This window comes from Chinchilla lanigera, unplaced genomic scaffold (assembly GCF_000276665.1).
Source record: "Chinchilla lanigera isolate Chin_1 unplaced genomic scaffold, ChiLan1.0 scaffold00077, whole genome shotgun sequence".
Classification (NCBI taxonomy): Eukaryota; Metazoa; Chordata; class Mammalia; order Rodentia; family Chinchillidae; genus Chinchilla; species Chinchilla lanigera.
Window position 1 is genome coordinate 6,051,612 of NW_004955478.1, and position 25,867 is coordinate 6,077,478.

General features: G+C 47.4%; 1 protein-coding gene across 2 annotated transcripts in view; it reads left to right on the forward strand.

Moving 5' to 3' along the window:
* The window catches only part of Prkca (protein kinase C, alpha), a gene marked incomplete at its 5' end in the record, with an annotated part of 403,718 nt that overhangs the window by 364,973 nt on the left and 12,878 nt on the right, over positions 1 to 25,867 (forward strand). For both annotated transcript variants that reach the window (XM_013503220.1, XM_013503221.1), the window contains 3 exon segments: positions 10,031 to 10,111; positions 18,469 to 18,576; positions 20,067 to 20,207. In XM_013503220.1, coding sequence (XP_013358674.1) covers positions 10,031 to 10,111; positions 18,469 to 18,576; positions 20,067 to 20,207 — 330 coding nt within the window.

Below are 25,867 nucleotides of genomic sequence, written 5' to 3' on the forward strand. Positions count from 1 at the left end.
AAAAAAAAAAAAAAAGTTCAGCTATTACCATTAGGTAAATCATTTTCTATTCTCTCTGACCCTACATAGACTCACACTGTTTGCCTAAATAGAAAATACGTGGTTTTGAACTCAGTACTTCACAAGGTTTGTTTTCTGTTGGGATTTTGTTTGGTTTGGTTGGTTTTGTTTGTTTTTGACAATATTCATTACCCATGCTTTTCCCCAAAGATTTCAAATACTGCGGATATTTCTCATGTGATGTACTAATATCCTGAATTCTAGATGTTACATTTTCATGTATTTATCCACTTAGTGCCCCACCCCAGGTACGTTCATAATCCCCAAAGTCTAGCAGAGTGCCTGGTGCAGAGAAACAAACAGGTGGAAACTGTGGGAGCTAAAAAAAGAAGGAAGTGGGGAGATTCTAAGGCCAGAAGAAAGAAGCCTGAAATTCTGCTGATTTAACAGAAATTAGTTGCATGAAGGAGGTTTTTGTTTTTACATATTTTGGTTTTTTTCCGGTACCGGGAATCGAACTCACGACCTCGCGCTTGCTGGGCAGGTGCTGTGCCTCTGAGCTAAATGCCCAGCCCCTGTTTTTATGTATTTTATCACCTCTGCTCCCCTGCTTAGAGCCATGTCTAGCACATAGTAGGCTAATACTGGCATAAAGGATAAATGGAAGGGTTAGTGCCGATGAAGTATTTCCAGGTGCCAACCATCACTCAGAGTGTTTAATATATATTTGTTGTATTACCCCTCATGCCAGAATGTCTCCTCCTTCCCGAGGGCCAGGTTTAGTTTATTGCCTTGAATAACCTTCACCCACCTGCCCTGTTGGGGCTGGTTCTTGCTTCTGACATTTGACCAGACTTACATGAGTTACATATTTCCCGCTTACCTGCAGTAAGTGCACTTTAACATGCGCGATGCTATTTAATCCCCCACCACACAGTTTCCAGGTGGCTACTAGAATTGTAGTATTGCAGCTAAGGAAATGAAAGCTCAGAGACACTAAGCAACTTGCCCAAGGTCACAAAGCTTCCGAGTGGCAGAGTTGGTCTCCTGTGGCTGGGTTCTTGGCTGGACCCTCTTGCCACAGCGTGCTTCCCTTTGGTGTTCTGGGCACGGATATGCCATCCAAGTGGGATTTGGTTGAGATGCATCTCGGGTGAGAGTCGGGTGTGCCTCACCTTACCCACTGTGGCACCCCCTGTTTGACACACCCTGATCTCAGGCCTGATGCTACAGAAAGGGACAGTCAGGAAACCTGAGGCCTGTCTCTCTCTGACCTTGACGCTGATCAGCCTGGTAAACTCAAGCAAGCCATTTTGCCACTCAGAGCCTTGGTTCCTCTTCTGAACCCTGCAGAGACTTTCCTAAATGATCTTGAGGCCCGCTCCAGCCTTAGCCAGCCAATAGCCCTCAGCCCTTGTGATTGTGCACCTAAGAAGCAGGTGGCATTTGTGGGCTGCAGGTGCGTGGCTCGTGCATGTCTTCCTGCAGCACAGCCTTATGGAGCGTCTGCCCTGTGCCAGGTGAGTTCCTGGCCATAGATGCAGAGGCAGGTGACCCAGCGCTGCAGGGCAGGGCTGGAGTTTGTGTTGAGTGGGTGGCTAAGCAGCCCTCTAATATGGCAACGGCCCCAGGTGCTGCGTGGCCCTGCCGTTGTGGCCCTCAGAGGAGCCAGTGGAGGAAAAGTTACTGAGCTCCGAGTCCCAGCTGTCCAAGTAGAGCATCCATAAAACGCTCGCCCCAGCTTTTTTCTGTCCAAGTGCTACTCTTTGCATACGTCACACAGTGTGTTTAACTGTGTGCATAAGGATACTCCCGTGTGCTGTGTTCTGTTAGGAATTTATGATGTTTTTCAAAGCAGCCATAGTCTTTCCATCAAAATAAAATGGTTTTATTTTTGAAAAGAAGAGGGAACACTCTTCGTGTCCCTGAGGATGAAAGGACCTGAAAATGTTTCAGGCGTCAAGGCCGTTATTGTGTGATGGTGGCTTAGAAGGTGCCTTTTGTGGTCAGTTCAGTGAAGGGTTGGCCCGGAGGGATAGTAAGTAATGAAGAGTAGAGTCTAGTTCAGGTACTATATAGAAAGGACCGAGAGGGCCACTCTCCTCCACGTGTATGGTCTCATGGGGAATTTAAAGACAAAGCCTTCAGAGTCGGAGTTCCACCTGAGACAGGCACGCTGGCTGCTTTGGTCCTAGTAAGCGTGTGAAGCCCTTTTCAGCAAGAGTCACCTTCCCTGGGCCAGCTCCCACTACGGCTGTCCAGGGCCCCACACGGAGTCAAGACCTTCAATATTGAAAAATGGTCAGAAGTATGAGCACCAAAGCTGTCTGGACAACCAGGGTTCAAATCCAGCCTTGCCACTTTCAATCTGTGCAATCTTCAGCAAGCTGCTTCACCTCCTTCTGCTTCATTTCCTCCTCTTTGAAATGGGTTGGAAAGGGGTATATGGATTTGTGGGTGCCTCGGATGGTGGTATTCTCACAGACACTGTTATCGTTACCAGTACCATCTAACGCCCTCCAGTGCGATCTCCAAATTCTCTCAGGCCTGGGCTGTCAGAATCGGAAGATATCTGAAGTCTCGTCCTCTCTGGGAAGCCTTTGAGTGTATATCCCTGCCGGAAGGTAAAAGGCAGAGTGGCCCTAAGCGTTATAGGCTTCTGGTGGCCGTGGACCTGTGGCCTAGTGAGAGATGAGGAGCTGCCTCCTGGTCCCTTTCATGCCCTGGCCCTACGCCTAGCCTGGAAGAGAGCTCATTCATGTCTCATTTTTACAGGACAGGCAGCCATTTGTAACATCCTGACATCCCCCCCAGCAATTGGCTCATATAAATGTAATAATAATGATCATAATGACACATGGCGGTAAAACTGAATGACAGTGGCCCATTGGGGGTCTGTCTTTGAAGCCAAAGTTCAGCCTCCCATGTGCTGCGGGGAAATCGGCCAGCTGCAGCCCTTCCTGCCAAGTCTGCGTCTCCTTTTGTGAGTTACCCTGTTGGAGGAAGCCAAATTGCCATGGCAGCCCCTTGCCTGGGCCTTTAGGGTATCATGTGTTCCAGGCTTGGCTGCAAGCCCCACTGGCCCACAAGTGCCAGGGACACCTGTGCCTGTCCCTGTTGGGGACATCCCCAAGAGAGTCTCATCATCTGTTCTGTGCCGTCTGACCCTAGTCTCAACCCAAAACTGGCCCCTCAGGCCGCTGACAACGAGCAAACGAGAGTGGGTCCTGGGAGTTGGAGAACTCAGAGGAGCTGGACCAGCACTGCCCAGTGAAAATAAAATGCAAGCCAAATCTGCCTTTAACAGCCATGTTCTTAAAAAATTGAAGAAGAAACATGAAATTTTTTATTAAATTTTTATTTAATCCAATATATCCCAGATAAAAAACTATCAATGACCTATTTTGCATTTTTATACAAAGTCTTCAAAATCTTCTCATTTTAATTTTATGCCTAAGGCACATCTCAGTTGGAAATAGCCAGATTTCAAATGCCCAATCTCATGTGGCTAATGATTAGTGTACTGGACAGTGTGACTCTGGCCACCTCAGAAGGGACAGTATGACCAACACCCTAAATCACATTATGTCTGAACATGTAGCTTCTCTAACACAGCTTCCTTTTGCACGGGGGTTTGGTTATTAAATACATTTATTCGTAATAGACTGACCAGCTCACTGAAGGAAAGATGTATCTACTGTAAAAGGAGCTTGCATTGGCAACTTTGCGCCCTATACCCTGTAACTCAGGTCTTTGGAACCTCCTGTTTCATCTGCTGTGAAAGCCAAAGGTGACACATTATGAACTTCTCTGCGGAGAAATGCTCGCGCTAAATCCTAAACGCTGTCCTGTTATTTTAGTTGAAAACACTGCAGTGTTCAGGGTAACTGTAACCTCAGCCCATTGGCTGAGTAGACAAGCCTGATGGGGCTGACAAACGGAGTCCCTAGAGAAGAAAAGGCGCTGGCACCGGCATTCTGCTTTCGTACATCTTGGAGAAAGAAGAGGGTAACATCAGCAGGTGTCAGAGGATTTTCATGACGTAGAAATAGAAAATTAAGTGCAAATCAGAGTCAAGTTGCAGAATTCAGGTGGCCGTGGCTTTTAGGATTTGTAACTCATTCTGGCCGGAAACAGGGACAGTTTTCCAAACGCAGACATGATATTCCACTGCCCAAGCAGAGCAGTACTGTTGGAAGGCTGCTGAAATATTTGCAGAATCTACAATGGGAAGTAAGGTGTAACCTCCTTGCTCACCTCCCACTGATCCTCTGCTTGATGGGAGGCAGGTGCTCCAGGCTGTGCCTGTGTTCAGAACAAACTCCCTGGAACACAAAGCAACGCAGACTGCAGGGGCTGCCTTCATATGGTGATAAAGACAAAGCTTATTCTGCTGCTGTGGAAATACAGTTGCTTACAGCAACTGAAATGATCGCAAATCTCTGTATACTAATCTCCAAGCCCATTTGATTATATTAATCCCAAACATGAATATATTTGGATCCCAAAATATGAATGTATTTGAAAGCCATAAAATCATACCTTTCAAACAAATATGCCAGCCAGGTGAATGGTGCACACCTGTAACTTCGGCACTCAGAGAGCTGAACCAGGAAGATTGCAAATTCAAGCCCAGCCGGTCAACTCCACAACTTAGACCCTGTCTCAAATTTTAAAAAATAAATAAGATCTCAGGATGTAGCTCAGCATGAAGGCCCTGTATTCAATCCCCAGTAATGGGAAAAAAAGAAGCCAATATTCACAACTTGTTCATTGATTGGCTTTACACAAGTCCCTTAACTGCGTGAACTCCAGTTTTCTCTTCTGTTGAACAGAAATAATAATTTCTGCCTGATCAGATGACACGAGGTGTGTGTAGAGCATCTCACACATAGTAGCTGCTCATCAAGTGAACCTTTATTCTGCAAAAGAGAATTCCTGTTGGTCATATCAGGGGTTCGTAGAAAAGCTGAGGACAATATAGCCTGTTACATAGCTTTTTCTCCTCTTCAGATGCTTGCTTGAGGAAGGCCACGTTTCCTGCCGGGCATCACAAGTGTGTCTTTGATTCTATAAGTTGGAAGCAGCTCTGTAAAGGCTGTATTGATGGGCACAACGTGTGAGACAAGAAGTGTGTTTATGGAAACCTGTCACACGCTCTTAGAATACTGTTCTAGAAATCAGCCCTAAACCAAGACATTGGGTCCTTGATATTTTAAAGAAGAAATTTGAGCTCGTTAATACATTTATTCAAGTCTTTTAAAAATATTTTCAAGTTTGATTAATTACAGATTTCCCACTAAGATTAAGGGAGAAGACTTACCATTTGTCCAAAACTATGTAGTAGCTTTTTATGTGCGCATAGCTCCTTAAAATCTCCAAGAAAATAATCTATGTACAATCACTTTTAATTATTGCTCTAGTCCAGTGATGGCGAACCTATGGCATGCATGCCACAGCAGGCCATTTGTGTCACTGAAAGCTCTAAAAGGTTCGCCATCACTGCCCTAGTCTTTCTGCATGAGCAGGGTTTCCCATGAGTGGAATGCCTCCCTTCTTGAGAGAAGTTTAGATTTCCACTCAGACTTAATGTTTCCGGTGGGCATAGCCTCTGCCATTTAGATGAAGGAACTAGGAATTCTCTTGCAGAAATAGATGGAAAGATAAGAAACAGATCCAAGTATATGTAAGTTCATTTGTCAATTCATTCACTCATCCAGTTATTTCTTTATTCATTATTCATGAAACAAATAGTTTTTAAAACCTATGGTCTGTCAGTGTCTCCCATACAACAATATGACATCATGTTTATAAACAGAATGGTAGAGTAGGAAAGCCCTCCACTTAAAACCTTATGCTGATGCTAAGTTTTCTGGAATTTTTATCTAAGCAATTGGGAACTTATTTAGTCATTCTGTGTTTATGTGGTATTGTCATGCTTTATTTTCTGTTCTGTGAAAAAAACAAAACAAAACAAAACAGAAACCAAATTTCCCAGTGACTGCAGTTGGTGGCAGCCTAGCTCAGCCAGGCCTCCTGGCTATCCACCTGTTTTATACAAAGACGTGATGGTGTCCTCAAATTAGTACCTTCCTTCTGATTAAATCAGAAGTGGTGTTTAACTGTTTCTAACTCTAGCAAAGACTTGGGTGAAGAAGACACAGGCTCGCCACTGTCCTTGGCAAGGAGAGTGAGTGGGCCCTCGGCTGCCGTCCATTGGAACATGTTCTAGCCAGGGTGCTGGCAGTTCCTGCTGAACTCTTGAACAGCTGTAAGGAGCAGATTCCAGAACAGGAGGCCTGCAGTGCAAACTCTTGTTCTGCCGCATACTGACCACACATACCTGGAACAGCTTCCTTAGTCTGTCTTGCTTCCGTTTTTTCATTCATAAAATAGAGTATCTGCTCCAAGGATTATTGCAAAAATATACAGGAGACAATGTCAGTCAAGCCCTGCTGTGATATGTGGTATCTGGTAAATACTGTGACATTATCTGGAACCATGTTTATGCTCAGCACTTGCTAGATGCTGGGACTACGAGGAGGAACATGGATCATAATTGTCACATACCAGAGTAGAGTCTTTCAACAAGGAGCCAAATGTGGAAAGGGACATTCTATAGTTCACCTTTCAGTGTATTACCTATGTGGGACTTAGAGCCTGACCAAGCCATATGACTGTTTGATTTTGGAGGACATCTAGCAAAAGCATTAGCGTAAAGAAAATGAAAGCAGGACGTTAGACCCCGTGGAAAGCCACTGGGACAGCACTAGATGCTTTGCTGAGATATGCCCAAAGGAATGATGACATGATGGCTGGCGAAGTCAAAGTTCAGTTCCTGTGATAATTAAGCTGTATTGCCCTTGCTAATCCTGTTAATGATTCCTCCCATTTCCCCTGTTCCTGCTTCTTGTGAGAATCCCAATAAAAGGCTAGAGAAAATTGTAATCGAGGTTTCAGTCCTAGATGCTATAGCCCCCTAATCCCATAACTTTGTCTGTCTTGTTTTTCTTTTCATGCACTGCACCTTGTTCTTGGGACATGTCACCCCACACAGAAAGCGACTTTATACTGACAGCTACGTACTTATTACAGTTCTGGGAAGTACTCTAAAGGTACAGACAAAATCCTATGGGCACGTGAAGCCGGCAGCAGCTTCATGTGTGGACTCAGGGAGGATCTTCCTTGGTATGGCAAGGTAGCCCGTGGGAGTATCACCTGGGAAAGAGAGCCTGAGCAGATTGTATAGTTTGGGATGGAAGTAATTTTTCAAACAATTTAAGAAGAGATGAATAATTGATTTAATTATGCTAGGATAAAAAGTTAGAATTCAGGGAGAAATTTTAATCATGTCGTACTCCAAAATAAACCAGTTAAAGTGCTAAACAGAAAAAGTAAACCTATAAAAAGAATTAGAAGAAATTATACTAGTGTTTTTACCATTGAGGAAAGGAATTTCAGCATTTGTTAGTTTTTTCTATTAAGAAATTTTTATTTTTGAACATTAAAAAATACTATAAACAAAACACAAGTAAATGGTGAATTGGGAAAACTACATAAAATTTACAACAGAGGTCTACTATCCTTAAGATATAAAGAACTCTCATTAACCTGTTTAAAGAAAAAGCAAGTATCCACATAATCATGGTGAGGGTGGAGGCCTTGTTTGTCTTTGTGTTGTATCCCTAGCACTTCACAACATCTCTGAAAGGAAGCAAAGATGAACCAATTGATTATGATAGAAAATTGGGCAACGTACATAGACAGATTACTAAAAGGAAACACAGGTAGCTAATTCCCATGTGAAAATGTGAACAAAAGGCAAATGAAGAAAAAAGATCATCGAAATCCCACTTGTAGTCATAAAGATGGCACGTTTGGGACCCGTGGTAACACCCTGTGTTCGTGAGGGCAGATTGACACCCTTGGTGCTGGTGGGAGCACCCCTATCTTGAGTACTCTGACAGAACATTCCAGAAGTTTTACTTTTGAGTCAAAAACAATTATTTTGACCCAACAATTCTACTTATAGGAATGTATCCTCTGGAAATAAGTCAAAGGTTTTGTAGGCATCCTCAGGAACTATTATTAAATAAACTGACCATAGACTAGTAGGTTAGAATAATATGAGTTTTTAAAAATATATATGCACACATGCTACACTTAGACAAAAGATACAGAGCTTTTATATGCCAACGTTAGTATTTCTAAGTGGTAAGACTATAAGATTTACTTTGTTTTTTGTTTAGCTCCCCTCTCCCTTCTAAATTCTCTTGAATGAGGCTAAGTAGCTTATGGAATTTAAAATAACTAATAAGATATTTTTTAAAAATTTTTACCCAGTGTTGAAGCGTACAAAACTGACATCAAGTAGGGAAATAAATCCAGCTTCACCTTGGGAGGGGAGTCTGCCATTGAACCAAAGGTTGTAAAGATATGTAACTCTTTTGATTCAATAATTTCTTGTCTGGAAACTAGAATGATATGCATCATCCCCAAGTGACAGATTGAAGACTAATTTTGGTGGGTTGTGTGTGCATTTATTTTCTAAGTTTCCAGAAAAGAACAAATGTCGCAAAGGAAGTTAAGGAGCCCCTGGAGTTTCCTGGAGTTGCTGTTTCCCTGTTAAGGAAATGAGCTACAAAGCTGCCAAATCCAACCATGTACCTCCTTGTGGTACTAACACATAGGAAAACGATAGGGGCTCGTATTTCCCGTTCTAGATGGGAGAATATTCGTAATACGTTAAAGAAATGGGGGTGGGCGGGTATGCAGAAAATTTTCTTCTCTCTCAGAACATTTAATTAGGCGTTCTGGGCCATTAAACAATAGAACATTTCAAAGTCAAAGTGTCATATTAAAAGGCAGCATATGCTGAGTCCTGTTAGTATGGCGTCACCTCAAATTCCAGGGCTGATCCTTGGGTCTGGGTTGTGCGCATTAGATACACAGCCTGCCTGGGAGGTACAAAGATGGAGTTTTAATAAGCAATGCCACACTTTGAAATTCAAATCCGTATTGCTCTCTTCCACAAGGGTAGTTGGAGAGTGGTTCTGCTGATTCTGAGAGCCACAGAGGTACAGGAAACGGAGGATGAGCTCTCCAGGGACCCGTCCCCCAGCTTCAGCAGCTGTCTGCATTTTGCCATCTCATAACATCCCCTCTTTCCCACACAACACACCTCTTCTACTGAAGTGGATTTCAAAAATGGAAGATAGCGTGCCATTCCACCCAAAAGTACACCATCTCTCATGCATTTCTCCCATAAATACACTCACATCTCACTGAAAAAGGGCACTTTAACTAGTCACCGTCCTGTCATGCCACCTAAACAAAATTAACAAGTTCCTTAATAGATCAGCTAATATGTACACTTACGTACGCTCGTCTTAGCTTGTCCCAGTTGCCTCAAGAATGTTTGTTGGTTTGAATCAAACAAGGTCCAAGTATTGCACTTTATGCCTCTTTCAAAATATTTTAAAACGTGAGTCATTTTACAGACCAGATGTACATGGTTGTACCTCCATATGCAACGAACAAAATAGAATTTATCCTTTAGTCGTTCATCCTTTTCTTTCTCTTTGTCCTCTCCTCTTCCCCTCTGCCTCTTGTTCTTTGTTTTTGTCTTTCTCTTCATATTCTTCTACAGCATCATCTTTATTATTCTCAGCAGCCCTCGGTCACATAGCTTGATCACGTTATTACCAGACCCTACCTCTGAATGACCTCTAGTTTTTTTGTCCCTCAGTGTCCAAGTATTTTTCAACAAAGAAGATAATTAAATCTCCCTTCAGACGGTGCCATGGAGTCTCTGTGTAGGAGAAGAGTCTAGAAGCAGGATTTGGGCAACAGCTCTGTTTGTCAGCTTGAAAGGCCGTCTTCGCTCAGTGTGGAAATCAGAGACAGATTTTTTCACCACCACATTTGCATAAACTGAGTATTCACATCTCTACCTGCTCAACTTACCTGTTCTTACAAGGGCCATTTGCTTCACCATTAAGTATAACCAATGTGTTTGTTTTTCATACAGATCATTGCTTACCAGCCGTATGGAAAGTCTGTGGACTGGTGGGCCTATGGCGTCCTGTTGTATGAAATGCTAGCTGGACAGGTAATGTCTCACTGCATTTTCATGTTTGTATGTTGCTCTACCACGTGACTGCATCAGTTCTGTGGGGCAGGGATAACGGGAGCTACCAGTGTCATTGCCTAAAGTTGGTCTGACTTCCCCGACCCGAGGGAAAAGAGGAAGACATTCCCCTTTGAGAATGGGCTATATCCAGTACACATGCAGGGAAATTATCTTCAGGTCATAACAGTTCCAAATGGAAAGTCGTAGCCTGGAGTGTGGACAGTGTAGCTTCACGGTGTACTCAAAGGCCCCCGCATGCTGGTGATGGTAATAGCCTCAGTGAGTATTCAGTATCACAAAACTGGGCTTGGGCTATGGTTCCCAGCAGGTTTGTCTGCAAAGATTGCCCTGGTGCTGCCCGTGTCTACCAAGGTGATATTACTAAGGAAGCATTTTAATAGTTCCTCCCTATCCCCTCCTGTCTCATGCTTGATAATTCACTGTAATTTTCAACAAAGTCCAGCATGGCTAAACCTCCAGTTAATTTTCTTATCAGCAAACCAAGTGCATTACTGCCTAAGGTGATACTTTCTCATATAATGGCTTTAATATCTGTGTCATGGGACAGCTCTCTTTGTACATAAAAATGATCATTGTGGATGGCTTTTGGTAATTCCCGGAATTCAAGTACTAGTACTAAAGAATCGACCTCCATAGGCGAGAGCCTTAGTAAGAGAGGGTGGACAGAAACAATGATGTTAAGGAGCAGAGCTCCCCCACGGTGCGCTGGCAGGGGTGGAGCTCAGTAGGGGAGCATCTGCTTAGTGTGTGTGAGGCCCTGGATTTGACCCCCAGCACCAAAAAAAGGAGAGAACACTGAGGGTGTAGGTCGATGGAAAGCCTAAGCCCTGGGTTCCATCCCTAGAATAGCAAGAAAGAAAGGAAGGAAGGAAAGAGGGAGGGAAGGAAGGAAGGAAGGCAAGAAAAACATCCTTGTTTTGTTTCTAGAAGGCAAAAGTTACTGTTTCTCACCTGCTGCATCCCTCAATGCAGTCTTATTCATGAAATGCTTCTTGTATGTGCGCGGTGGGCTCGCAGCTCACAGAAGGGAAGCCACAGTAGAACTGTTAGAAGTGTGGTCCATTAGTGATAAGCTCAGGAAAAGATAACAAGGCAAAAAAAGGCGCTGTGTTGGGGGAGTGAAATGTGAACTCCGATGGCCAGCAAGCCTCCGGCAGGGTGAACTCTCCAGAGGGGGAGGTTGAGTCTGATGGTCATAAACCTTTGGGGTGTGTGAGGCCCAAGGCATGGCAGGGCCACTGGCTTCCATTCTCGGATGGGAAGTCACTGATAACCCCTCCTGTAGCCCTGTCATTACGTTTCCTATCTCTTAAATGCAAAACTATTATTTTAGATACTGAAAGATTAAGGTACTAGCCTACATTTAGTCATTATTTTTCAGTGATTTTTGATTTTAACAATTTTTATTGGTGCTTGTTCACTGTACATAATGATGACATTCGCTGTGGGGAGCTTCAGTATCGTGGGGAGAGGACCATACGCATCCTAATACTTTTTACTTCCCCTTCTCCATCTCTGGGTCCCCTTCCCATGTATAAAAGATCTCTCTCTCTGTTTCCTATTACCTTTCTCCTCCATTCCCCTCCCGCCTCTTCAGCCCCTCTTCCCCTCCTTATTTACAAGGAAACAAAGCTTTTCAGGGATGTTCAGACTTGATTGACATGCAAAGATTTGTTTATTTGTTTAGGTTTTTTCAAAGCATTCTGCTTATGTCAGATACCTCAGTGCGCACAGACAAAAAGGATTACACACAAGCTGCTCTCCGTGAACCCACAGTGGGGGAGATGCAAGTTTCTACACCTGAAGTTAACATTCCCTCTGTAAAACTTTGATACTAAACTTTGACTCTGGATCCCCCGTCCCCTGGGTGCTATGCCGTGGTTAAAAGTGCAGGGAGCTAAGTTCCCCTCCTTGATCCCCCTGGACTGCTCACCTCCTGAGCCCAGGACACAGACTCTGCTTTCATGACTTGCAGAAGCTGACCCGTGAAATCATTTGGCCAGAAAAGCAGTCTCTGCTGATGAGTACGCTTACAGCAGGTGACATGAGCTGCCTCTTTACTGGCCAGCAGGAGACTAGAGTTTCAGAACACAGTCTGGAAAAGCTCCTCCCCGCTCCCCAGGCCTGGCTTCCTCTCCTTTCTCTGCATCCTTTCGGGCTGGGGATTTAGCTCAGTGGCATAGCGCCTGCCTGGCAAGTGCAAGGTCATGAGTTTGATTCCTGGTACCAGAAAAAAAAATTCTCTGCATCATTTCTTCCTGGGGCTGCATTCCCCAGGAAAAGGCCCAGGCCACACCCTAATCTGGAAGGGAGGTCCCCTAAGTACATTTTGAAGTCCTGCCTGCCTGGGGCCTCCTGTGCACTGTGGCCCCGGCAGAGCGCCGGGACCCTGCTCCCCACACCAGCAGCCCCACAGACGTTCTGGCACAGTACCGAGCCTTCCTGCCCTGCTTCTCAGAGCCAGTGGGGCCGCCCTGTGTGCATCCCTTGAAATCTTCATAAGCCCCCTTGAAAATGGTGGCATGCCCGCATGGCGGTCCTGCGGAGAGCGCAGACAGTATCCTCTGTCCCTCCTCAGTCCCCACTTCACACCCCGCCAAGTTGGCACATTCAAAGCCCCTTCTTCGTCTTTTGCTCTCCCTCCTCAATGCAAATTTAAATGAAATTCTCCTTGAGTCTCAGCCCAGAAAGGATGATGAAGATTTTACAGCTATTACTCGGGGACCCTCAAAGCTGCAGGAACTGCAGAGACCCAGCAAAAGGAATAGATGCTGTTATTGAAAAGCAAGATTAATGATGACGTTGCTGGTGGGATCGGGGTCTAAATTTGTCATCCTTAACACAGAAGGCTGAAGATGTGGAGAAAAGGAATAGTTTATCGGCATTTTCTTCTATTAATGCCATTTTCTTCTTCTTAATGCCCTCTTGCATTATTTATTGTCAGCAGCCAAGGGGGCAGTTAAGCATAAACAGCCCGTGTCTTAATTCAGTTCCTGGATCGCTTGACAAATATGATTGCTTTTGGGGCATAAATAGTCCTTACCCAGCCCACTAATGAGCATACTGCTGCTCGAAGTGTTCACGGCATTCATCAGAAGGGACTGGCCCTCTCCTCTTTATGTCCTTTTCTACCAGGGTTATTTACGCTTTGTCTTCATTCCTGATGAATCAGTAATTGGCACTTTATCTCCGTAATTGGAACTTCAGCCGGAATGGTGCATGGGGTCCTCTCCCAGCCCCGATCCCAGGGCCTCAAGGATTTGCAAATAAATATGGCAGGGGCCAAGTATCACTGATTAAGAAGTGATTTAGGAATCATTTTGTACACTGTGAGCCATCACCCCTCCATGGCCTGTTTCAGACTCGCAGATGACATAGTGCCGAGGTGGAGTGAAACATACAGCCCACTGACAAAAATTTTCCACCCAACCAAGACTTCTTAATAGCTAGCTCAGCTTGGCCCACTGAGTCAGCCTTGTAGAAATGAGAAAATAACTTTGGAAATGGGAAGTGCGGAGAGAAGCAATCTAAAATGGCCATGTACTAAGTACCTAAGCAACGTGTTACCCCTCCGTGTCCCCAAACTAGCTGTCATGACAGGCAAGGAAAATGAACATAATTATAACTTGTCACCATTGACCTGCTTTCAACACCAAGGCCAGAGCATGAGTAATTACCTGTGAGAGCGCTCCCAGGGTGACCTGGAGAGATTTAACAAGAGCATAAACATGTTCTCTTCCTTTGGTACATAATCCCACACCTGGGACATTATTCTTAGGAAGTAATTCAGAGAGAAAAAATGATACGCACAGAGATATTTAGAGTGGCATTAGTTATTAGAGTACAGTGCTGAATGCAATTGTACAGGTGCCCAGGGACAAATGAATCAGCCCGTGATGATGTATCACTTCTGTGGCATTCAGCTCTGAATGGAAGCACTGGTGGCTACAGAGAAAATGAGTTTGCAACAGTGAGAAATAAAGGTCTCCAAACTACGCATATTGTAAAAATAACTTAAAGTCTATGCATCCAGTTTAAGATGAGAATAATTTTTGTGCTTAAATGAAAAGCATGTGGATGCTGATTTCGTGGACTTCCCCTCCCCTGATATTACATAATGTCAATTTAAAAGCGGACTGAGGGGAGCTTTTCTGAATGTTATGGTCAGTAGTGCCGGTGGAAGACCCCAAAGTCTGTTCCTCCCTCTGCCACAGTAGACCAAGATGGCGCCCGCACCATCAGCGTGGGGCCCACCATTAGTGGCTACAATGAACAGAGCCCTCTGAAGACCCCAGCAGACGTGTAGCATAAGAAAGAAAGGAAGTGTGCTTTGGAGATTTTCTAAACTGTTTGTTGGCATAGCAGGACCCAGCATATCCTCACTGCTACCTGAAGGTACAGTTAAGATGCAAACAGTCTGTATCGTGAAACAAGCCAGTCACAAAAAAGACACACATTTTGTGATCCCACTTACATGAGGTACTGTGCTCACGAGTACTCAAAGTCAGAGACACAAAACAGAAAGATGGTGGCCAGGGGCTGGGAGGAGGGGAGAATGGGCAGGCTGGGTTTAATGGGTGCAGTTCCAGGTGGAAAGGTGGAGCAGCCTGGAAATGGAGGGTAGTGATGGTTGCGTAACAGCATGAAAGCACAGAATGCCTGGGGCCGTGCACTTAAAAGTGGGTAAGATTATGACCGGGAGTGGGGGGTCCTGGAGAGTCAACCCAGGACCTTGTGCATGCTGGGCACGTATTCACCACAGAACTTCCCCACTAACCAAGGTGGTAAATTATATGTTATGCACATTTTATTACAATGAAAAATGAGATCTTTGCAACCGAGGAAACAAAGTAGGAAAAAGTGTGCATTTGATCTGAGGACATTCTAGACCTGGACGAGGAGCCGACCTCCTGAGCCTTGTGCTGAAGTACAGCCCTATCTGCTTTCTCCGGTCGTCCTCTTCAGCCAGGGAGGTGGTTCCAGAAGCATCTGACCTGCAGCTGTGAGGGAAGCTGACCAGTCCCATCCACCCATTAGAGCCCAGACACTCTCCATACAGTGACTTGGGGTATCCTGGCCCCCTAGGCTGCCCCTTTTTATTTGCAGAACCTACCACTGATGTTGTGCAGGGCACGAGTTCGCCCTTTTAAAGTTCACCAAGACAACTCCCCCCCCCCACTGCCGCCCGCCAGCGTCAGCAGCATCCCCTGTGAGTGCCAGAGCTGCCACTGAGCCCCTCCACTGAGCCCCACGGTCACCCTGCCCTGCCCAGCAGGGGAAGTGCTTGCAATTGTCCAGAGCCCAGGCCCCGAGGTCACGCCTGGGTTAGAATCTTGGCTTTTCCGCAGCCTGGCCAAGGCACCAAGCAGAGCCTCGGAGGGCTTCCTGCCTGTGGGATCTGTGCAAGGCACCTACAAAGCGCTCCCCACTGCCTGATGTGTGGGAAGGGCCTGAGGTCACTGTCACTATGGTCCTTATCACCGGCTTTCCCCTCCCTCACTCCCAGCAAGGAGTCAGAGCAGCTAAAATACAAGAGGGGAGAGGCTTGTCCCCTCCCTGGGATGTGAGGACAGGACAAACCCTAATCCTGAGGTCACACCGGGGGTGGATCCCAGGGTGAATCTTGAAGTTCTGTTGTCCCAAGGCTGTTTAGTCTCGTGGCTTTTGTTATCATTTGGAAAGCATTTTGCTGCAACAAACCAGCCTACGCAGCCTCTCAGGATCTCCCAAAGCCAGACTAAGAATTCACACCAAACTAAATAGGTTTCTTTACTGCAGGACTTGCAAGGCATCTCAGGTGTAAACATTAATGCACATCTCCAAAGCAGGGCGTGTGGTGCAGACTGGACCTAGGAGTGTGCTGCAGTACAGATGTTCTAATGAATGCTCTGTGGGGAGTGTCAGAATTCAGGTGTCCTGCCCTCAGGGAGGCCAGAGCAGACTTGACGGTAAAGGTCTACTTTTGCCCCACAGTGGACAAAAAATGTAACCCCTCACACAGCAGTTTCTACTTTAGAAATCAGAGCCTGAGGGGACCGCTCCCCGGCAATGCCAGATTTGCGCCACGAGACAATCAAGCGTGTGTGAAGGGCCATGGCTGTTCCCCCGCAGTTCCCGGTCCTGTTACTATGAGGGGAGGAAAGGTGAGGGTCCTTGACCTGATCGCCTTCAGATGGGGAGGCCTGCTGTGGGCGGGTCCCCTGAGCATCTTCAGGGGCAGTTGCTCTTAGGACCTTGACTGGAACTGTCTGAGACTCACTCCTGCCACTAGTACTTGTGCGTCTCCAAAGGATGTCACCACTCAACAAAGTATACCATGTTCACCAGCTTCCTGGGCTCGCGGCCCCTACCCGGCCAAGCTCAGAGGAGCTGTAGGATTGGTTTAATGCTGTGTCACCACCATCTTGAAGTTCTTCATATTGTGAATAAAGACCCCAAGACCTGCAAACTATATAGCTGATCCTTACCGGCAGTCCTAGGAGCCATATTGTGAGGTGTGGAGTGACAACGGGGAAACAGAGGCTGTGCCTCTCTCCTCAGGGATACTGTTCATGCTCTGAGGGCTCCATGCACCCTGGGAGTGCTTGGTGCTCCCAGAGCGTGCAGCTCCCAGCCCAGGGCAGAGCCCAGGCCATGTTCATTTTGGTTTTGAAAATCTCCTCAAGCAAAACCCAGCCACGCTTCTGGATCCTTTGTCGGGGAAGAGGCGATGTCGTGTGGGGGTGGATGAGGGGTATTGAGAGGAAGCCTGGAGCAGGATCAGGCTGAGAAGTCATGGTGGAAGGGGCAGGAGGATTGGTGCCTCAGCAGCTCTCGGCCAGGTACATCCCTGCCCGCTTCTAGCCTGCCCTGCTTAGCCCTCTGCAGGCAGAGGTGGCACATCCTGCTGCCGACACAGGGGGCCCTCTGCCACCAGCACCACCCCTAGCTGACCCGGCTTATAGACCCCAGTGGCAGTGCACCATGGCAGTACACTGCGGCAGGCTGCACCACCTGACTCTGACTGACAGGCCGGCTAATTTTAGCTCGCCTCACCTACCTGCGTGCTTCCACCAGGGCAGGGAGGGGTCTTTACAGGTCTTTTCTCTGGGCCTGGGACTCCCATTCACTAACCCCTCGCCCAGCTGCTGGTCTCACTCTATTCAGGGGATACTCTATACAGGGGATATGCCTTCTTTATCCTAAGCTGAAGATTAGCTATGCCGAAGGGGGCACTAAGGAGTTTCCCATCATCCCCTTTGTCCTGTGTGCATCCCTTCCACAAGACAGGTCATCGGATAGTGCCCTGGGATGAAAGACATGCTGGAGAAAAGGTTTACAGGGCTTCCTGGGCTCAGGCTTGGCTGCTGGGGGTCTCAAGCCCTTCCCCAGAGGCTCCCCTGCCTCCTTAGAACCACCAGGCCCTTCAGCTCGCAGCAGCTGCAATAGACAGTAGCAGGTGCTGTAGAATCACTAAAAAATTTGTAGAAAGGGGTGTATTAAGGAGGTAAGGCCCTTGCCAGTGGACATCCAGCTAGGAAGAAAAGACCAGAATTCTGGTCCGGATCCGTCTGACCTCCAACCCCTGATGTCCTGTGATGGTCCTATGCCGCCCTCAGCGTAGGGCTGTTAACCCGGTAGGAAAGTCAAAGGACGTGTCCAGAGAAACTCAGTTTCCATCACTGCTGACGCTCAGGCACCTGGTGCCCCTCGGACCAGCTCTCTGTTGGGTCAGTAGTCACAGTGTGGGTTCCTGGGCCCAAGGTCATCCTCCGCCTGTGTTCTGAAGTTCTCTTCATCCCAAGTAAAGGCATTAAGGGGCTGGGGATTTAGCTCAGCGGCAAAAGCCCCTGCCTGGCAAGCGCAAGGTCGTGAGTTCGGTTCCCGGTACCGGAGAAAAACAAAAAAACAAAAAAAAACAAAAAACCAAGTAAAGGCATTAAGTATTCTCTGCCCACCCCCAGCCTTCTGAACACAAAGCCATCTGTAACCTGACTTCATCATAATTAGATTTTTAGCACATGATTATAAGATTAATGGATTAATTATAATGTATTTGTAAATCATTAAAAACATCACTCAAACACATTTTCTCTAAAGATTGTTTGGGGTGGCTTAGGGCAAGATAATTAAAGGGACAGAGTTAAACATGAAAAACACACAACCACCAGCCTAATTAAAGATAATCAAATTAAACCCCAAGTTAACCGAGCTGACGCTGCTGCCTGTGCTGTGCTGGGAAACCAGGTCCGTCTCTCCGTGCTGAATCGGAACTTCGGCCACTGGGTTAATGAACCACTTCTAAACTTTTCCCATCCTTTTCTTTGCTGGACCAGCCTCCGTTTGACGGTGAAGATGAAGATGAGCTGTTTCAGTCTATCATGGAGCACAACGTTTCCTACCCCAAATCCTTGTCCAAGGAGGCCGTTTCCATCTGCAAAGGAGTGAGTCACCTGGGAACCCTTCTGTTTTCGAGGCCTGAGAGGGACAACACCTTTGCCACATTTCCGAGAGAGACTAGAAATGCCACAGACGTACGCCATTGCCCTTCGGCCTCAGAGAGCTAGAGCTTGGTGACACGCAGGCCATTCCTGACATGAAGGCCAGGAGTGGACTCAAACACCAGTATTTCCTGGGCCGCCTGCCCAGCCCCTCATCGTCCTGCCCAGCTATTTCCAGTCCGTTTCACAGAATGGTAGTGGGCTCACCAGAAGTGATCAGAGGCCCTTGGCAAGGGGCAACTCTCACCTTTTGCCGCACTTAGCCTTTGTTAGTCTCTCTGTTTGTGAGATGCTGTACCTACAGAAACGGCACGGGCCACCAGTGTGCAAAGGAGAGAATTTTCACAAAATGAACGTGCCCTGGTAAATACACAAGGGTCAGGAGGTAGGACCCTAGGAGCCCTGTCCATTCCCATCCATCCCCAAAGTAGTCAGGATTCCCACTTCTGACTACAAAGACCAGCCTTGCCGTTTTGACCTCACACAGATGGGGTCTTGTCTGTGTCACACTCCTGGGCCGGGCTTCTTTCACTGAGCACAGCCATTGTAGATGTGCCCATGCGGCTGTGTGTGGTGTGGTTGCCGTGTAGCGCTCACTGTGTGAACATGCTGTGGTTTATCTGCCCATTCCATCCCGGGCCGACCCTGGGGGCGTTTCCACTTTGGCTTGAGGCTGCTACAAATAGAACTCTTGAGAACTTTCTGGGTCCTGTATTTTGGTGAACATATGAACACATTTCTTTCAAGGAAATGCTTAGGAATAGAATTGCTGGTGGAGACTTGGCCAGTGTTTAATGGGAAGTTTTAGATCACAAAATCCTTTTCACACTTAGTGACCTGGAACACAACACGCTTTTTAACATTTTCTCGTTAGTTCAGTTGTTTGCAAAGCACTCACCATGTCTTTCAAAGGCCAAGGGGAACTGGATGCTGCCTTTGAAGAGCTCACACCAGCATCTGCCTCGCCATCCTGTGTAGCATGTTATAATGAATGGGCCGTCTCCCTTGTTGCAGCATGGGCTTTTCTAATCCAGGAGGTGTTGGTTGATAACATTTGGTCAAGACAGTAAGTTGGTTACATTGTCTAGCATGACGCTGGTCTCCCATATACATTCAGAACGTACCATTTTTAGTGATTGCAATACTTTTTACCAGGTCCATATGTAGAAAAAGCAGGTCCAAAACATATAATGTCCAAATTCTTCTTATTCCATCTGGGCAAGGGTTCAGAGTGCTTCCCATTGTCCTTATCATAGCAGCCCCTGTGAAAAAGTCCCCCTTGGCGTGTCGGGTTTGGGAGTTTCTTGGTAAGTTTCCTGACCCTGCCCAGGCACCTGCCCCGCAAGGGCTGGAGGCAGAGCCAGGCCAAGGGAAGGCGCTGTCTCTGGGAATCTCCTGTTGTCCAACCTGCCCTCTTCCTCCTCTTTCTCCAGCTGATGACCAAACACCCAGCCAAGCGGTTGGGCTGCGGGCCCGAGGGAGAGAGAGACGTGAGGGAGCACGCCTTCTTCCGGAGGATCGACTGGGAGAAGCTGGAGAACAGGGAGATCCAACCGCCGTTCAAGCCCAAAGTGGTGAGTCCAGGGCAGCAGCCTGCGTTCTGGGCTTCCCGAGTTCTGGGGCTGCCCTACCCAGCCTTCCTGCTGGAGAAAGGGAGCCAGTCACCCCTGGCTTCAGCGGGCTGAGGAAAACGGCCACGTTCCAGACTGGTCCCCAGTCCTGGAGCCTAAGCAGCTAGGACGCCTGTTGGCTTTGAGAACAAGGACAGAAGATGGGGAGCCTTGTAGTCCTCACCCTAAACAGGGCAGCTGCAGAGCCTCAGAGCATTAAAGAGCCCGGGCGGGACAGCACCGGGGACCAGACACGCGACACCCACCCCCGCCCGGCCATATTCCTGGCTCTGCCTAGGTCCTCAGCAGGACTCGGGCCTCACACCTGTCTCTGACTTTCCCGCATCTCCCTCGCCCTGATGGGGCCCTGAAACACACATGCATCTTTACTACATCACAGGCAGGACCCGGGCATGGCTCCCACGCGGCTACCGTGTCCACGACAAGGAGCACATGGCAACTGCCCGTCTCCTCATTGCCAGTTGCATTCAGATTCTTCTGTATGATTCCCACTTCTTCTGTTTATGTCATAAATGCTACCTGCCAGGCCCTGTTCTTGGTGCGGTACACGTGTAAACTCACTGAATCTCCTGTGAGAGGGATATGATTGTCCCCAGGTGGCAGTTGAGAGAACTGAGGGACAGAGAGGCTGAGTGACTTACGGGAGGACACACAGCTGTGAGGCTGTGGAGCCAGGACAGAGCCTGTGTCCTTCCCCACAGCACCGTCACTACCTCAGTGACAGCCCCGCAGCTGGTTCTGATAGTTGGCGGCAGCCGGTGTGCGCCTCCCTTAACGTTGTACGTGTTGAGGTGAGCTGAGTGTCTTCAGGATGCCGACCTCCTCAGCATCCCTCCCGCCCCTTCGCAGTGCCCAGGGCGTCTGTGTGTCCCTGTGCTTTGTTTCTAAGGGCCGCGGGATTCACACCTTTTAGCCTGCCTGTCTTGGCTAGCACTGGGCTGCTGCCTTCCTCTCAGGACGGCAAGGAGAGCTGCTTCTCCCCATGGTCAGTGTCAGAGTGTCCGCCCTGCTGGCCCTGCCCCACTCTGTCCCTGGCGGATACCCCCTGTCATAAGCAGGTCAAGGACACCCCTGCGGTGGTGGAGTTACTGCCTGGGTAACACACAGCCTTGTTCTCAGAGCAGCAGCTTCCTCATCAAAAGTGCCTATGTGTCCTCAAGTCCGAGAATAAAACTGCTGGTGGTGAGCCCACTTGACTTTATTTTCCTGAGACATTTTTCGCACAGGCTGAAAACAAACTAAAATTAATCAGGTCAGTTGACTTCCTCCTGAATCATCATTTCAAGTAGGCCCTTACGTATCTGCCACCCCTGCCTTGTCTTTAGCCTCCTTGGACCTTGGGCATTCTCAGGGGACCTTCTTCAGGGCACAAAAACTAGTTGGGAGGTTTGCGTAGGGGAGAGAGAGAAACGGTGCTGCGGATGACCTCAACAGAAAACTCCTGCAAGGGTTTTCTTTCTTCCCCTCTGCCGTCTGGACTTGTTTGTCTTCTTGAATTAAATGCGGAAGGTAGGCGATAGCACCCTAAACACAGCTTGCAGCTTGCTGCAGGAACATAGACACACACACCAGCCCTGCTTTAAGGGTTGAGCAAAACACAATCACTTGTCTATCACTTTCCAGAAAGAACTGAGGTACAGCAAAGCTGGCCATAAAACACACTTTTTTTTTCTATTTCTTCTCACCGTGACTGCAGAAGAAACTGATTTTTTGCAGTTTCCCTCTTCTCATGGATGGATACTTGGCCCCAAACTCATACATAGGAAAAACCAAAGGTGACTTAGCTCAGGCAGCCAAAAACAGGAGCTGTTGCCTGTGGACCATGGAACTCACCAGAGGCAAAGTGACTCCCATTGCAGACAACTGAGGTATGAGCAGTGTTTACTGTCTTATTTCCTGGAGTGCTATTTCTTTGTTTGTTTTCTTGGTTTTGGTTTTGTTTTAAACTGAGTGCTGGTTAAAATAAAAAAAAAAGAACAGCAAATTACCTGTGGCTGTAAAGAAACAATACCCTCTTCCTACCTCACCCAGCGAGGTGGCACCTACCTGTAGCCCCCAGCACTGAGAAGCTAAAGCTACATATCAAGACTTCGCCCAAACACAAACGGAAGCAGAAATTGAAGACAGAGCTCCCTAGAGTGGGAGAGCTCCGGCCAGAGGGAGGGAGCAACTCATCCGGGTACAGCGAGCTCCTCCTACCTGAGACCCAGTGCACAGAGGAGGAAGGAACCAGGAAGAACACGGGGCAGCGGGGCAGACACATGGCAAAGGAGGTTAGAAGCACGGCAGAAGAGAGTCGGGCGGAGAGATAGTGGGGAGGTTCTGGCCCCTGCACGGGCCGCAGAGAACCACCTCAGAGCTCACATTGCCTGTGCTTCCTCCGTGCTCTGTGCTCGGCGGCAGAGTTCGGCTCTAGTCCCAGGGAAGGGCCATTTCATGAAAGGGCACCATGCTGGAGCCATGGCAAGAACAGTTCGGGCGATCGAAGAGGACATTTAGGACAAAGGAAAGTGACCCTTGGCAGAGCTGCAGAGATGCTGTGGTGAACCCAGGCAGCAGGCAGAACTGACCACAGGGAAACGTTATTCCAGGACGTGGTTTACCTGAAGCGTGGCTCACTGACCCAGCACTGGTTGAAAAGCCAAAGGGCTTGCGGATAAAATGCAGAACTGAGCCTTACTGACAGGTGGTTCTGGTATTTCAAAGAGGGATGCAGCAACACAAGCCTCACGTGCTGCTGGAAAGCACACAGGCAGCACGGTGGCCATAGCCCCTGACTTCCCGGCTCAACCCGGCTCAGCCCAGCTCCAGACCTATCTCAGCAGCTTTCAGAGCCCTGGATGACGAGGCTTGTCTGTCTTGGCAGAGGGTGTCTGCTGGGTGTCTAGCAAGCACTGGTGAAATCAATTTCCCTGGGATTTACAGGATTACGGGTGGTTAGCTGTCCTCATATGCTCCTGGGTCCCACGGCATTAAGCCTTTATTGTAAAATACCAGCTTTAGGCCTTCAAGTTATTTGCCAAGCACTTTTGGATACCAAATTTGTGCTTGTAGAGTTGGGAACCTATCATCTTTGTTTTATTTTTGTTTTTTGAACCTCCAGTGATAGATTATTCCAGAATCACTGACTTCCTAAGGAAGCTAGAGATAGTATACCTCCGGACAGCTGTAGGTTTATCCAGAAGACCCAGGGTTCCTAGTGTGAGATCTTTTTTAATCATCTTCCCAATTGTCAGAGTGATATTGATCTTAGACCAAAGTGCCACACAGAATATAAGATCCTCACCCTGCTGTGATCCACCAGGACATCCTACGTGGGACTTTCCATCTCCTGGGGACATTAAGGTCAGGATCTGCAGCACAGCCATGGCTAGGATGCTGTGTAAGGAGACACAGAAAGGAGAACACAGAGAGTGGTAGGCCTCAGGTGTGCGGGGCCGTAGTCTCACCAGATGAGAACTTGCCTTGCAGTGGCCAACAGTGGAAGAGGCCAGTCCTGGACAGAGCCGTGTCTGTCCCCCAAAAGGCCACCATGCACCGCTGTGAAGATAGACGATTTTCTAGGAGATGAGACGATAAGTTGACAGGGGAGAGCCTTTCATAGACCAGTTTATTTTGTACCAGAGCAAAGACAAAAGCAGACAGCTGTGCTGAGCTGTCCTGGAGGCTGAGCAGCCACACGACTCTCTCCTCCCCTTTGTGAAAGAAACACAGTCCAAGCACGGCTCGGGGACCTCAAAGAAACACGACCTAAAGGGCTCTGCGCTGATGAGTAGTATCAGCTCGGACTTGCTGGACTTTCCCAGCAACAAACCTGAACCGCGGCAAGCGGCCCCCTGACGTGCAGAAGATTCCCTGTAAGAAGGCACTGTAAGTTTTTAAAATATAATACTTCTGAAAAGGCTCGTCTTCAGCTTCCAAGGGAGAAGGGACGTGTCCACGTGACTGCAGCTGCAGGAGGAGACAGACGGCCAAGGGCAGGAGGACGGCCCCTTCTGCTTCGCCTGGAAAGTGAGAAAGCTCCACGGTTCTGATCAGTGTCTCTTGGACCCTTGCAGGGCTTTGCCCTGATGCATTACTCATGTGAATAAAATGACCAAGCAAAGCCCCACAGTTCCCTTTACCCTCCCCATGAGGAGCAGCAGCTTATATAAATACGGCAAATACAAAGTTAGATGATTTGCCTTTTAAAAATTCTACGTGTTGGCACTGAGGAGCAGAATAACAAGCTCATAGGCAAGCTAGACACAGTCCCTGTACTTTCACAATTACCTGAGAGAGAGGGGAATTCATTTATAAAGTTAGCACGGAGAAGTAACTCATCCTTGCAGCCGGAGCCAAGGAGAATAAATACTGGGAGCAAGTGTGGGCGCCGCTGTGGTGAGGAGGAGCAGGCAGCAGTCGTCCCCGGCCGCCACATGGTCTGTGTTTCACAGTGTCATTAGCCTGGTTAGAGTCTGACGATGATGTCGTTATCAGAGTTGGTACAGTGGTCCTTTTTAATATTTTAAAACATATTTTGAGATATCTAGTTTCAGGCTTGCCAGAGAACTGGGAAAAAAATAGTACAAAGAATTTCTGCATTCCCTTTGCCCAGATTCCCTGAATGTCAACATTTCACCGTGTTTGCTGTATTTCATTCTTTATCCATTCTCTGTCTGAGCCTGTGTGTCCACACACACACACACGCGCGCACACTTTTCTGAACCATTTGAGAATAAGTTGCAGGTGTTATGCCTCTTGACGCCTAAATAATTCCATGTGTATTTTCTAGACATGAGGACAACTCACACACAGTGTTCTTCGAGCAGTCACTCTGCAGAGGCGTTTGTACAGAGCAGCAGCTATGCAGGTAGAAGAGGAGGGCCCTGCGGTGACTGTCTAACGGATACAGTACTGTGGGTGCATTAAGTAGTTCTCCTGAGTGACAGGCAGATTCACTCTCTTGGTCTTTCCAGTGAGCCAGTAATGGTGATGCTAATTAAAACTGAGATTTTCAAGACTTGGGAACCTTGCTGACAACATAAAAATGCCAGGCAGTCTTTGGAGACTAGAAGAAATCACATCATGATATATGTAGGTTTGTTTTTAGCCTTTAAACCAATCCAAGGTAACGTATTTTACTTGGTTAATTAGCAGCAAGCAGTTTCTCCTATTCTTGGCTAATTATTTTCCCAAATACTTTTGTGCATGGAAGAACTGAGACATTTAAAATAATAATCAATTGTAATAAGTAGCCGTCTTGCAAACCTTGGAGCTGCAGTGGTGAGGGTGGACATAATTATAACCCTGTCGGACTCAGGCTGTTTGCAATGACTGACAAGTTCCCCTTGTCTGAAGTGACCATCCCTGCCTGTGACAGACATTACACCATTCTTGGAAAAGCGGCCTTAAGTCCTATGAAGCTGACCATTAATATAAAGAAAGACCAAACAAAATGCCCACTTTTAATCTGTAGGAAAGAGCCCGTGCTAAGTCAGAACCTTTGCCCTGGTTCGTGCGTGGCTTGTGTACCTACAAGAATGCACTCATGAAATGGGGCTTATAGCCTGTGTCATCCATAAATAAAACCCACCTCTGTGAATAGCACTTGGCCCTTCTGA